Source organism: Salvelinus namaycush, chromosome 26, assembly GCF_016432855.1.
Source record: "Salvelinus namaycush isolate Seneca chromosome 26, SaNama_1.0, whole genome shotgun sequence".
Classification (NCBI taxonomy): domain Eukaryota; kingdom Metazoa; phylum Chordata; class Actinopteri; order Salmoniformes; family Salmonidae; genus Salvelinus; species Salvelinus namaycush.
In genome coordinates, this window is record NC_052332.1 from 11894144 (window position 1) to 11908333 (window position 14190).

The 14190-nt window shown below is 47.3% G+C and overlaps 1 protein-coding gene across 1 annotated transcript in view; it reads left to right on the top strand.

Annotated features, from left to right (window-relative positions):
• LOC120020959 (AP-3 complex subunit beta-1-like) overlaps window positions 1-14190 on the top strand; it is a 56599-nt gene that overhangs the window by 29218 nt on the left and 13191 nt on the right. Inside the window, exons 21-26 of the mRNA XM_038964625.1 lie at window positions 963-1029; window positions 1247-1350; window positions 6873-7101; window positions 10147-10231; window positions 10581-10678; window positions 11624-11762. Coding sequence (XP_038820553.1) covers window positions 963-1029; window positions 1247-1350; window positions 6873-7101; window positions 10147-10231; window positions 10581-10678; window positions 11624-11762 — 722 coding nt within the window. The remainder of the gene's footprint in view (window positions 1-962; window positions 1030-1246; window positions 1351-6872; window positions 7102-10146; window positions 10232-10580; window positions 10679-11623; window positions 11763-14190) is intronic.

Here is a 14190-nt window from a genome sequence, read left to right on the forward strand (position 1 = left end):
CCTCTCTTTTGCTCTTCCACTTTTTCACCTCGCTCACTCCGCCTGCAAACAAGGGTTCCTTCTCTATTATGCCGCCACCAAGCGTCAATCAGAGACGATCTGATAAGATACGCCCTCGAACTTCATTGTTTGTTTTCACTATTACACCTTCTCTGTCTCTCTCTCTCTCTGTCCGTTAGTGGATCCCGCAGTAAGCAGAGTGGAATTTTATGGTTCTTTTATAAGATGTGAACAGGGCCGTGGTTGGTTAGGAGGGCACGGAGAGCGAGAGAGGGCTGTAAAAGCGCTCGTATGTTTAATAGCGTTTTTAATGTTGCCCGTTTTGTCGTGTAGATCTGGCGACGCACGCCCTAATATTCCGAGTGGCCGTTTGACAAGCCTGGCCTAGTGGTTGGAGGTAGAGTCACTAGAGTGCATCGGGCTGTGACGGGACACACCTCATGGCTGGCCCATGCAGATCAGAGACGCGCTTCAGATGTACTCTGTGTGTATGCACAGCAGCCTGAGAAATAGAATTGATCTCGAATTGAATTTTATGTACATAGCAGATATGTTCAGAAATGTCATGTTACATTGGATAGACGCTGTCAGTCAAATTAGGTAGCGTAGGCTACATCCCCCCCCCCCTAAACAATACATATGCCGTTTACTTCCAATATTCTGCTTGTCATCTTTTCTCTCCTCCACTTGTTCCTCTATCTCTTTCATCTATATCCTTCATTCGTCGCGCCGTTCATGTTGAAACATTTATCTAAAAAGGTTAACTGTGTATATGTTATGATATACCGTTCTGTACTCTGCCAAGTGTGTTTTACTATAAATTTGTTTCCCAATCCGACAAAGACCTAAGGGTCGCACATTTGAATGAGTATTTATTTCGTTACCCAGCACCTGTTCCAAGCCAGTCGATATCTGTATGCTCTAGAGACAGTTTCTCACGTAGGTTTCTGTTCTTCCCCTAGGTGGAGGTGAAGTCAACGAAGGTGGTGTCCCTGTTGAAGGAGGTGTCCCTGTTGGATTTGGATGACTGTACGTTTTCTGCCTGCGCTACAGCACGTAACTGTGAAAAATACATAGACTGTAGTCATCACAATATTTCCAGTGGGAATTAAGCCTATTTCTGCCTTAAATTACATAATATAATATGTATTCCATTTAGCAGACACTTTTATCCGAAGCGACTTACAGTAATGCGCGCATACATTTTACGTAAGGGTGGTCCCCGGGCCTTCTCTTTGTCCTGTAGTCAATCCTACACCAGTGACCCGGCCCAAGATGTCTGTCCTCTCCCCCAGCCTGCTTGGAGACCTGGAAGGCCTGTCTCTCTCCAACATCTCATCAACCATACAGGTGTGTGTGTGTTATCTGTGTTGGTTTGTCTATCCCTCTCTCTGTGTGTAAGTCCACTGGGTCCTGTGTGTGTCTGGTTGACAGAGCTTAGAGAGAGACAGCATCCAGTAGTGTGTCTCCTGAATGAGTCGGGTCTCTCCGGTGGCTGAGATATCTCCTCCTGAGGTTGGCTACTGACCTTTTTTTCCTCCTCCCTGAACATATTTAGTACTCCTCTCTCTCCTCCTCCTCCTCCTCCCCGTCCCTACTTCTCATCCAGGTTCAATGCCTGTGCTTTTCTCTGTCTCTCTATCTGCCCTGTTCACACAGCCTCCATCCATCTCCGTCTCTCTTTCCACCTCTCCCTCCATCTCTCTCTGTCGCTCTTTCCCTGTCGTCTCTGCACAGCGTGTCTGTGCGTGATGCTTGACCTTTCTCCCCAGTGTAACAACTCTGTCTGTCTTTGGTTTGAGATTTATGTGCGCGGGTTGGCCTCGCGCTAGTTTAGCTGAGGGCCGTGCGTGACCAACCAATCAGCTAATCCATTAGAGAGCCGATATGTCCCCACAACGTCGCCATACGGACCCGTAATGTTCCCATTTACGTTCCTTATCTTAGCTACAAAGAAGTTCCCTCATGTAGCCAGTCTTTGTGTACTTTTTGAATTGTTCTGTCATCACTCGTCCAAGGCGTGTGTGCGTGCGTGTGTGTGATTGACAGCCCTTCCCAGGCCTGTCTGTATGCAGAGTGGTGTGTGTACTGAAAGGTGAAAGCCCGGGCAGTAATGGAGAATAGAATTGCAGATTAAACAGGGTGCTGTTTGCACATCAGCGTCTGATTTGAGAGTCAATCCTATGCATACATACATGATGGCCATCAGGATTCATAGACTGGGGGGGTAAATAACCTCAAAACCCTCTATTGCTACTTACTTTCAAAAGCGTACGAACAGACACACACACACACACGCGCGCAGTGTCACCCACTCACTCACTATCTCTCTCACACACACACACTTACCCCTGTGTCTTTTCTATATCTCACCAATCCGCCCGCAGAAGCGGTGTGTGTCTCAGCTGAGCGCTTCGGCCCTTTTTAGAGAATTACTGCCTGGTTATCAAAGATATTTACATTAACCCTGGTCACTGTCTCTGACTCCCTCCTCTCCTCTCCTTCTACCCCCTCTTTTTCCCTTTCTCTCTCTCCCCTTTCTCTCTTTTCTCTGTCTTTCATGCTCCCTCTCTCTCTAATAACATTTTGACATTAGAGGATCTCTCAAATGCCTTTTAAGCCAACCCACCCTGCCACACACCCTCCGTCCATGTGTGCGTGTGTGTGGGGGGGGGGGTTGACTAAGGCTGATAACTTTTCATTCATAATTAGCATTGGGCGAATGGGGCTGCGTTGGGGGGAAATTGAACTGTCAGCAGCAGGGCGCGGGCCGTTTGACCCCATCACACCTGGAGGGGGCCATCATAATTTGTTCATTTGGTGCCCATCAGACGGGCCTCTCCTCCCCCGTCTCCCCACTCTGACCTCCTCCGGTGTGGGCGCGATGGGTTAAGGTCTAATTATGAATCAGCAGTGGGCCGGGAAAGGCTGGAATATAGCAGCCCTGCCCTCCACACACCCCTACCTGCCACTCTCTCTCTCTCTCTCTCACACACACACACACACACACACACACACTGGCTGGGTATAAATAGGTTTAAATGCCCTGTAGGAAATAGTGCAATATGCAATCGGTTGGTTTTGATGGGATGTGGCTGGGTGAGTGTGTCGGGGTTGTATGTCTGTCTCTGAATCAAGTCCCTGATGCAAAGGCTTCAATTAAACTGGTATACTGTACCATAACTATCCATGCTGGTTTGAAAGTAACCAGGTGAGTCACTTAAAACAAAATCACATTCGGTGATGATTCACCCCAGATGAGCTAACCTCTGTCGATGTGCTTTGGGCTAACTAACTCCTGTTGGTTTAATATGGTTGTAGGTGACTGCAGTGACATCTAGTTGACTCCTTCTAGTCAAGGTCTTCTGATAGACTGACTCAATTAATTGTCAGCTCCTGACTGACTGACTGGGGGGGGGGGGGCAATTACAATCAGACGCATGTCTCTTACACACCTTTCTCTTTCGCGCTGTCTCTCTCCATCGCTCTCTCTCGCCCTCTCTCTCGCACAATCTCACAATGTAATGAAATCCTCTTTCGGAAGTAACAAGCCGCCAATGTCACAAAAGCAGAAATGGATTTTCAATACGTCCTCATACATCTCCTAACACGCACTCTTTCTCTTTAAATTGGACATCTTATGCGTCCACATGCTCGCCAGACGCCCGGTTACGGTTAGCCCCTTTTTGAATATGTCAGCGGGATTTTCAGGTCATTTACCAGAGAGGATGCTGGGAGGGAGTGAGCGCGTCGTCCCGTTGTGTGTGTGTGTGTGTGTGTGTGTGTGTGTGTATCCGGGCTCTGAAGGTGACTGGCGTGTGTGTATCATCCATCACAGTAGCATCCTTTAAGTTGAGACATAATAAAGCCTCTCAATCAACTTCCTCCCCCCATTGTCAGCTTCCCTCAAGTCCAGGAGAGCCAAAAAGAGAGACCCTGTGTGTGTGTGTGTGTGTGTGTGTGTGCGCCACAGGGGAGTCAAGGTTACATCCCTAGCCTGCTGTTATTTACACTTTGGGTCCGGGGGATGCCTCCGGTGGCGGAAGACGGGGGGGGGGTTGTGTGCGTTAAGCCGTCACTGTCCGTTGTGTGAAATTGGTGATGATAAGCGCTTTAAAGCCCTGTCCTATCCTGCCCTCCTCTCTGTATCCCTCCCTCTTCTCGGGTTGTGTTAGACAGGACCTTGAGCGCCGGTTGGAGGCAAGGATGTGCTTGTCAGGAAGGTAAATCTGCTTTGTGACGGGGTGGCAGACGTTACGGCCAGCTTTATCGACAGCGACTGCTCTGACACGGACAAAAGTGGCCCGATAAATTTCCCTCGTTGGCGTGACGGGCGAGTGTGAGGGGCGCCGCGCTACGCCGGCAAATGTTTGTTTGACCCCCCCCCCCCCCCCTTCCTGTCTGTGTGTCCAGGATGTCTGAGGGTACGCAATACCGAAACGTCAAGGCTGACTATTACCATAGAAGAGGAGGTTCTCAAACCTGTGGTGTCGTATAAAGATTACCACCTCTTCTACTGTATTTTTTTTGTGTGTATTTTTTTATTTTATTTAGCAAGTCAGTTAAGAACAAATTCTTATTTACAGTGACGGCCTACCCGGGGAACAGTGGGTTAACTGCCTTGTTCAGGGGCAGAACGACAGATTTTTACCTGGTCAGCTCGGGGATTCGATCTAGCTACCTTTCGGTTACTGGCCCAACGCTCTAACCTGCCGCCTGCATTAAGAAGACCCTTTGACTGTGATTAGCCAGTTTCTGTTTTACTAAAGTAAGCAGTGTCGTTGAACGCTGAGTCAGTTAGGGACCCAGGGCGGTAACGCCCCAAGAGACGGCACTTTTGACTTCCAGTTCTTCAGCACCCTGTTGTATTTCAAACCTGATTCTCCACACTCGCACGCCATGACAGTCCTGAGAATGTTTCACACACATCTCTTCTTCTCTCCCATCTCCTTTCGTCTGATCCGCCTATCTCCTGTCAAACAACGCGTTTCTGACACCTCTCAAAACCGTGTGTGTTCCCATTTCAGAACTGAGTTATATTCGCCCCCTCGTTTAACTCTCACCGTTTCACACGTTTGTTTTTCTTGGGCTTGTTTTATCTTACTTGTTGACACTTTTGAAGTTGCATTGTGAGATTTCTCACATCTCTCTCTCTCTCTCTCTCTCTCTCGAGCGCTCTCCCTCCCCATCCCTTCCCCTCACTTCCTCTATCTCTCAGCTTGTCGAGGTAAACGCGTGGCACCAGCAGCCGCAGGTGGAACGGAGGGATTCGGGCGTTAACTACTCGTTTTAGCGTTCTGTCACTTTACTCTCATTAACACGGTTGATATCTGTGTGTCTGTCTGACAGAGGTTCATGTTAAGCTGGTAGATTTCTGGGCGTTCTATAGCCTAGTTAGTATATATGGCCATGATGGTCCTGATATTTAGTTCCGACAGCCACGCCGTCTCTACACTCTGAAGGCAGCTTGGCTGTCGAAACGTTGGTTATAAAATTATTGCATCTGAGCTCCTAAAGTGTGCGACTCTCTCCTTTTTTTTTTTTTCAAGTGTTTTACTCCACTAGCCAGCACCTCGCCGATACAGGTGTGCGTTTGTTTCGCTTCCTGATAGTTTGACAGGTATGTTTATACTGCATGGCTGGGCTGAGTGTCACCAGGGCAGCCTTTTACTGCTCATGAGGATTGAGCCACAAAGCAACGTCACATTTTAATGAGTTTACTCCCCTATTCAGACGTAGATGCGACATGAGTGGTTACACATCAATGTTGCGAAATGCTACTTTTCAATCCTCATTTAAAAAATAGCTTTTTGATTTTGTAACAGTTGCTGATGGGGATATTGCAATGGAGGTTCGTTTTGTGCCTATGCAAAGTGTTACGAAACCACCGAGTCGACTTAGGTTTATTTGTTTTTGCACGTAGCTTAATTGTTGTTGCACCCGTCTTCGTCTGTGAAGTACATGACTTGTACTGCAACACGTCGGCCTAGGTACAAGTCCATGTACAATGCTAATGTAGGGTAGGTCCTCTTGAGTCGAGAGGAGGCCGTCGCCACTGTCAAACGGACGAGGCGAGAGCGAGAGAGAAAGAGAAGAGCCGGTTTATGCACCGGGAAAAGAATGAAAGGAACAGAATACGAGAAGGACCATGCTAATGCAGGGAGCGGGAAAATAAGGAACAAGAAAAACACTCCACTTAAACCCAAGAATGTCTCTCTAAGTTTCTTCTCCTCCTGGCATGGTGTTTTGTCCTGCCTTTCTGTGCTATGGTAATTCCATTTTCCTGCTGGTGAAAAGGTAAAAGCTCTGTTTAATGGAGAGTTGAATGGCAGGCCTCGAGTGTTCCCATTCATTAAGCCTGCGCAGTCCTTCAGCCTGCCATCAGACCCACTCACTACTAGTCTGCCTGATTGGGGAATAATACCAATAATAATACAGTGGGTTTATATGGGGCTTTTCTAGCACAGTGGAATGGGCCCTTTTCAAGGGAGAAAGGTTGTGTTTTAATGAGCAGAGCTAGGCTTCAGTTGTCAACAAACCCTCAGTTCTTTTGCGGTCGAAACAAAGTCGAATAGCATAACCACTGAATTGTAGATGGTGAATAAATATTGAGTGCTGTGCCTACGCTATCAACCAACAAATGAAAATAGTAAGTATTTGTACATGTACTTTTTACAAAGACCATGTCGGTCAGACAGTTATCAACCAACCTTTTTTAAGATCATACCTCCTTCATAGTGCCTGTCCTCTATCTGCTGTCCCGGTGAGCGGTTACACGGTTTTGTTCCAAAGAAGTGCCTGTCTCGCTCTCTCTGTTTTCTCTCTGTGTACTCAACCCCTGTCCTCTTTCCTGTGCCGCCCTCCTCCTCCAGGTGAGCGGCCCGGCGTTTGTCCCAGAGAAGAGGCATGACCTGCTGCACCGTATGGCAGGTAAAGGTCTGTCAGCCCACTACCAGTTCCCCAGACAGCCCTGTCTCTACCAGCCCACCATGGTCTCAGTCCAGATCAGCCTGACCAACACCTCAGACCACCCTCTGGAACAGATCCACATCGGAGACAGGAGCCCCACAGGACTCCACATGCACTGCTTCAATACTATAGGTGGGTTGGATAACATAATACACTGCTTCAATACTATAGAGTGCATTCAGAAAGTATTCAGACCCCTTGACTTGTTTGATCGCTCTGGCTGGGTCACTCAAGGATATTCAGAAACTTGTCCCGAAGCCACTCCTGCGTTGTCTTGGCTGTGTGCTTAGGGTTGTTGTCCTGTTGGAAGGTGAACCTTCGCCCAAGTCTGAGGTCCTGAGCTTTCTGGAGCAGGTTTTCATCAAGGATCTCTCTGTACTTTGCTCCGTTCATCTTTCCATCGATCCTGACTAGTGTCCCAGTCCCTGCTGCTGAGAAACATCCCCACAGCATGATGCTGCCACCACCATGCTTCACCGTACGGATGGTGCCATGATTCCTCCAGACGTGAAGCTTGGCTTTCAGCATAAAGAGTTCAATCTTGGTTTCATCAGAGCAGAGAATCTTGTTTCTCGTGGTCTGAGAGTCCGTAGGTGCCTTTTGGCAAACTCCAAGCGGGCTGTCATGTGCCTTTTTTACTGAGGAGTGGCTTCCATCTGGCCCCTCTACCATATAGGCCTGATTGGTGGAGTGCTGCAGAGATGGTTGTCCTTCTGGAAAGTTCTCCCATCTCCACAGAGGAGCTCTGTCAGTGACCATCGGGTTCTTGGTCACCTCCCTGACCAAGACCCTTCTCCCCTGATTGCTCAGTTTGGCCGGGCGGCCAGCTCTAGGAAGAGTCTTGGTTCCAAACCTCTTCCATTTAAGAATGACAGAGGCCACTGGTTCTTGCGGACCTTCAATGCTGGATACATGTTTTGGTAATTCACTGCTTCAATACTATAGGTGAGTTAGATACTTTTGGTCGTGTAGTGTATGTGGATACCTGCTCGTCGAACATATTCCAAAATCAATGGCATTAATATGAATTTGGTCCCCCTTTTGCCACTATAACAGCCTCCACTCTTCTGGGAAGACTTTACACTAGATGTTGGAACATTGCTGTGGGGACTTCCTTTCAGCCACAAGAGCATTAGTGAGGTCGGGCACTGATGTTGAGCGATTAGGCCTGGCTCACAGTCGGAGTTCCGATTCATCCCAAAGGTGTTTGATGGGGTTGAGGTCAGCGCTCAGTGAAGTTTTTCTCAACAAACTATTTCTGTATGGATGTCTCTTTGTGTATGGAGGCTGTGTCATGCGGAAACAGGAAAGGGCCTTCCCAAAACATTTGCCACAAGGTTGGCAGCACAGAATTGTCTAGAATGTCATTGTATGCTGTAGCGTTAAGATTTCCCGTCAATGGAACTAAGGGGCCTAGCCCGAACCATGAAAAAACAGCCTCAAACCGTTTTTCATCGTCAACCAAACTGAAGTTGGAACTATGCATTCTTGAAGGTGGTGTTCTCCTGGCATCCACCAAACCCAGATTCGTCCGTCAGATTGCCAGATGGCGAAGTGTGATTCATCACAGAGAACACGTTTCCACTGCTCCATAGCCCAATGGCGGTGAGCTTTACACCACTCCAGCCGATGCTTGGCGTTGTGCCTGGTGATTTTAGGCTTTTGTGCGGCTGCTCGGCCATGGAAGCCCGTTTCATGAAGCTCCCGACGAACAGATCTTGAGCTGACTTTGCTTCCGGGGGCAGTTTGGAACTCGGTAGTGAGTTTTGCAACCGAGGACAGATGATTCTTAACGAGCTTCAGCACTCAGCGGTCCCGTTCTGTGAACTTGTGTGGCCTACCTCTGAGCCGTTGTTGTTCGTAGACGTTTCCACTTCACAATAACAGCACTTACAGTTGACCAGGGCAGCTCTAGCAGGGCAGAAATTTGACAAACTGACTTGTTGGAATAGTGGCGTCCTATGACGGTGCCACATTGGAAGTCACTGAGCTCTTCAGTGAGGCCATTCTACTGCCAATGTTTGTCTATGGAGATTGCATGGCTGTGCGCTCGATTTTATACACCTGTCAACAACGGGTGTGGCTGAAATAGACAAATTCCCTCATTTGAAGGGGTGTCAACACACTTTTGTCTATATAGTGTGTCTTCATTCATAACACACACACACACATCCCTCTTAGCCCAGACATTAAAGAAAAGCAAAAGAAAAGGGGGGGGGGGGGGGACCAAGATGAAAAGGTGTGCGCTCAAGCGTGTTAAAAGCATCAATTGGCTGTGGATTGATTGGGCATTGAAGGAACTCCGGCAGCCAAACACTGGGTAATTGGGATCGATTGAGCTTAGAGTGTGGGTGTGCGTGAGAGTGGAGTTGCTTTTCATATTGAGCAGCAGAAAGTGAATGCAGACAGAATACCTTACTTTACCCCACAGTGTATTTAACCTCATAAAGACATGTTACAGATGAGTGCTTGGCTATTCCTACAGCAGCATAGCCCACAATGTTACAATAGATCTGTCTCTTCTATATGTCAGCATCTACTGGAGTAAAGTCCACGTTTCTCTTCAAACTAAAATGGAGAGGGAGAGTGAGAGAAATGGGAAGACGGAGACAGGGGTGATGGAGGGATAGAAAGCAGCTTTGAGAAGAGTGGAGAGAAAAAGAGTGGATGATGGCTCTGGTGTCCAGGGTCCTCTCCTCTGTGTGACAGAGTTCCACTCCGCAGACACACAGAGAAACACATGGTTGCTCAGGAGACCGTGGAGGATCCTTCTGTCTCCTCTTGGCCTATCGCTCCCTCTTTCTTTCTCTCTCCCCTCGGTCTCTCAGATCTCTCTCTCTCTCTCTCTCTGCTTCATGTCTCTCTCTCTCCTCTCTCTCTTCTTTAGACCCTGACATTCTCTTTGACAACCCTGTTGTTTTGGAAATATGCTACTCCTTCATTTTTTTGTGTTCTGTCTTTCGTCTCGTTGTGGAGGATGAGATTGAAGGATGGTTTTGTCACACGCGGTGGCCTTGCTTTGTGAAGTAGAAAACACAAGTGGCGTCTGCATGCCTGTCTGTTCCACTCTAATGACCTCCCCCTTTCCCTCTCTTCGTCCTCTGCCCCTTCCTCCTCTGCCCTTGTCACTCACTCCTCTCTTTTCATCCTCCTCTCCTTCCTTCTCTCCGTTCTCAGAGTGTCTGCTGCCAGATGCCTCGGTGACTGTGTCTTTGGGCGTCGACTTCAACGACTCAACACAAGCAGCCAACTTCCAACTGTGGTAAGATACTCTGGCGTCTAGTCGTTCTAGACAGTGAGGCTGAAACAGCTATGGCCTCTTCTTCCTCGTTCCTATCCTGCTTTTCTTCCAGCCGTAGAAGGAACCTCTCCTCATTTTCTTCTCTTCTCTTATCCATGTCTCTGCTCTGTTCGCTGATCAATAGGTTGATCAGAAAACCTGTTTGGGACCGAGCAAATCAATCTTTCCTAAAATGCCAATCGCCCAGTGTGTTTTGCATGACAATCACAACAGAGATGGAGAAAACGTCAAACACGCACGCAGCTGTACACACACACACCACTAATTTCAAAGAGGGGCTTGTTGGTCTGTCGTCCTGTTTGTCCATCAGTACGAAGGAGGACCAGTTCAGTGTGTCCATCCAGCCTGCCGTAGGAGAACTCTTCCTACCCGTCACCATGACCGAACAGGACTTCCGCAAGGAGCAAGGTAAGTTATCATACGCTGTTAACTCCCCCCAAAAATATCCAAATCATTATCTTACACAATCAGACAGAACATTAGCTGCATTATCGTGACCAATCACGGGTGTTTAGGATTAGTCACTGTTAAAGATGTGTGCCTTAGTCCAAGCAGCAACATATGTAGTGTGTAGGTAATGGCTTCGTAAGTGGGGACAATAATTACTGGCCTGCTTTCTATGGAGGCTTTCTATCAATTGAATCAATAAGAAACATTCAACTTTGATTCGCCTCCCAAGAGTGGTTGAATATCTTTTACACACACACACACACACAGAGACAGACACACACACACACACACCTCACTCTCCTGTGAATATAAGAGGCATTGAGAGAATGCAGCAGTCTTAAGTGCCTGCTAAATGCTTTCCTCGTCTTGTTAATTCATTAACGAATCTTCATTCACTATAGTCCTATTCTGGGCTCTCCTCCTCATAGCAATCAGAGGGAAGAGGATAGGAGACCGAACGGCTAGATTTAACCCGCCCTTTTCTTTTTAAAGAAGATTATTTCAACCAAACCACTTTACTTCTCTTCAGGTGGTCTTTAGAAACAGATTTGTTGTTATTTCGACCTGAATGGGGTATTTTCCCTTGGCTAACTTGTGCCCCCACCACCCCACTCACTCTAAACTCCACCCCTCCCACCCCCAGTCCTCATTAAATGCTCTTTCTGGAGTGTTGGGAGCTCTTGTGTTGTCCAAAAGTGCACTTTCTTTCTTCGTCTTCTTCACAGTCAAGCTCTTCAGCACTAGGTTCATTTCCTGTCGTTTGTCACAATCAGACTGGCTGTGTGTGTTGAGCACAGTGAACAGTTAGTTAGTGAGGATTCTTCCTCAGCGCACCTGCAGCGCAACCTCCTCGATGTGATGCGAGTGCATCATTTCACTTGTTTCTGTTTCTCACCCAATCAGGGAAACTGCTGGGCATGAACGAGAGCTCGGCAACCATCACCATGGCAGCAGAGAACACGACCAGCCAACCAATCAGCAGACAGGTGGCAACCGTGGCCAACCTGGGAGTGGTTCCATCCGGTCAAGACAACATCCACAGGTGAGATGTGTGTGCGTGTGAAGGCTTGTTGTGTAATTGGTGTACCACATGGTGTGCTAATGAGCTTCCTCCTCCGTCACGCACACCCACACACCTGACGGATAATTACCCCTCCCCTCTATCTCTCGCTCTGTTTCCTTATGTCTCTTTCACTTCCTCTCTGTCCCTCTTCCTGTCTCTCCTTTTATCTTTCCCTCTGTCTCCCCACTCTGTCCCTCTTTCACTTTACCTTTACCTCTCTGTCTGTCTCTCTATCCCACTGTCTGGATGTCCGTCTCTCTCCCTCCTTCTCTTTGTCTCGTCCGTCTCTTTCTGTTTGAGAGAGAGGATGAGCAACAGGGAGGGGAAAGCGGGAGAGGATGAATAAGAGAGAGCGAGAGAGGAAGAAAAAGAAGAGAAGGGGATGGAAAAATAGAGGGGGGGTAGAAAAGGTGAGGGAGAAAGAGAGGAGAGTGGGAGGGAGGGAGATGACAGGAGACACCAGCACAAGGTTACAGGGAGCTGGGAGGAGAGGAGAATCAGTGGAAATCAATGTTAGCCGGTGGGAGAGGCCTGCCTCCAATAACCCCATACTTCATTTAGAATAACCAATAGGACAAATGACTCTGGACTATCAATCTCTGTCTCCTGGCTGGCTGACGACTGGTGAGGAAGCTGCACTCTCCTCACCGTCCCTTAATGATGACACGCTCTCTTCTGGTCTCACAATGATGACATGGACCTGGGCCTGTATCCACAAAGGGTCTCAGAAAAGTTCCTAGGAATTCCTGTTAACCTGTTTTTTTAAGACAAAAAGAATCCCAGCTCAGAGTAGGTTTTAGGATGTTCAGACAAACGGTTCAGACAAACGGTTCAGACAAACTGAGCCAGGAGTAAAATCACCTCCTAAAAGTATCTCAGCTGGTCATCACGACAGTTTGAGGTATCGCAAAGGAAAGGTGACAACCAAAGATACAAGGAGCATCTATATGCTTCTTCCTCTCTGATCGAAATAGAATCTATGGTGCTAATTGACATTTTTGCAAATGATGGGGAATAACCAACCCGATGAGGCATCGCCAGCTTGATTGTGAATGTACATCCAAATGTTGCGATGGTAAACCGTTTGATATCATTTTCACCTGACACGACCACTTTGCCTACTCTTAATTCTTGGTTAATATGTTGGCATGCATAACCTTCTTAATTTTTTTTTACCAATTCTGATATTTTGAATAATGTGATAGGCATATTGTACTGAATCATACAGTATAATGGTTGTTAAAAGCAGGATTTTAAACGTTTTCTACACTGCGTGGCAGTTTTCCCCAAAAAGGTTTTTCTGCTTTCTTGAACGTTTGGTGGGTGTGACTTGAAGCAATGAGTGACAAGCGGTGCGCAACGCAACCCCTCGTCCAGATTTTAGGACATGTCCATAGTCTCATCACACTCCCGCCTGGAAGGTGGCTTTTTCACCGGTTAGTATGGCTCATGAGGTCTCCATAATACCTGTCGACTAGGTGAGACTCTTGTTTATTTTTACCCGTAAGAGTCGGAGTAAAATGTTCCTGTTATCACTTAAGACCAATTTTCTACTCTGAAACGCTTCATGGATACGACCCAAGGCCTAGCTGTAGGCTTGTGCAGGAAAACTGTATACATTCGGAAAGTATTCCGACCCCTTGACATTTTTCACATTTTGTGACATGACAGCCTTACTCAAAAATTGAGTAAATAATTTTTTAGCACATCAATCTACATGTTGATTGTGTAATGACAAAGTGAAAATATTTTTTTGTTGACATTTTTGCAAATGTGTAAAACATGTCCTTGTCCCATCGTGCTCTAGCGACTCCTGTGGCGGGCCCGGCGCATGCACGCTGACACGGTCGCCAGTTGTACGGTGTTTCCTCCGACACATTGGTGCGGCTGGCTTCCAGGTTAAGCGAGCAGTGTGTCAAGAAGCAGTGCGGCTTGGCAGGGTTGTGTTTCGGAGGACGCACGGCTCTCGACCTTCGCCTCTTCCGAGTCCGTACTGGAGTTGCAGCGATGGGACAAGACTGTAACTACCAATTGGATATCATGAAATTGGGGAGAAAAAGGAGTAAAAAAAATATATAATATTTAAATATAACAATAAAAACAGCAATACCTTATTTACTTAAGTATTCAGACCCTTTGCTATGAGACTTGAAATTGAGCTCAGGTGTTTCCATTTATCATCCTTGATGTTTCTACAACTTGGAGTCCGTCTGTGTTAAATTCAATTTATTGGACATGATTTGGAAAGGCACACACCTGTCTATTTAAAGGTCCCACAGTTGACAGTGCATGTCAGAGCAAAAACCAAGCCATGAGGTCGAAGAAATTGTCTGGAGAGCTCCGAGAGACAGTATTGTGTCATGGCACAGATCTAGGGAAGGGTACCAAAACATTTCTGCAGCATTGA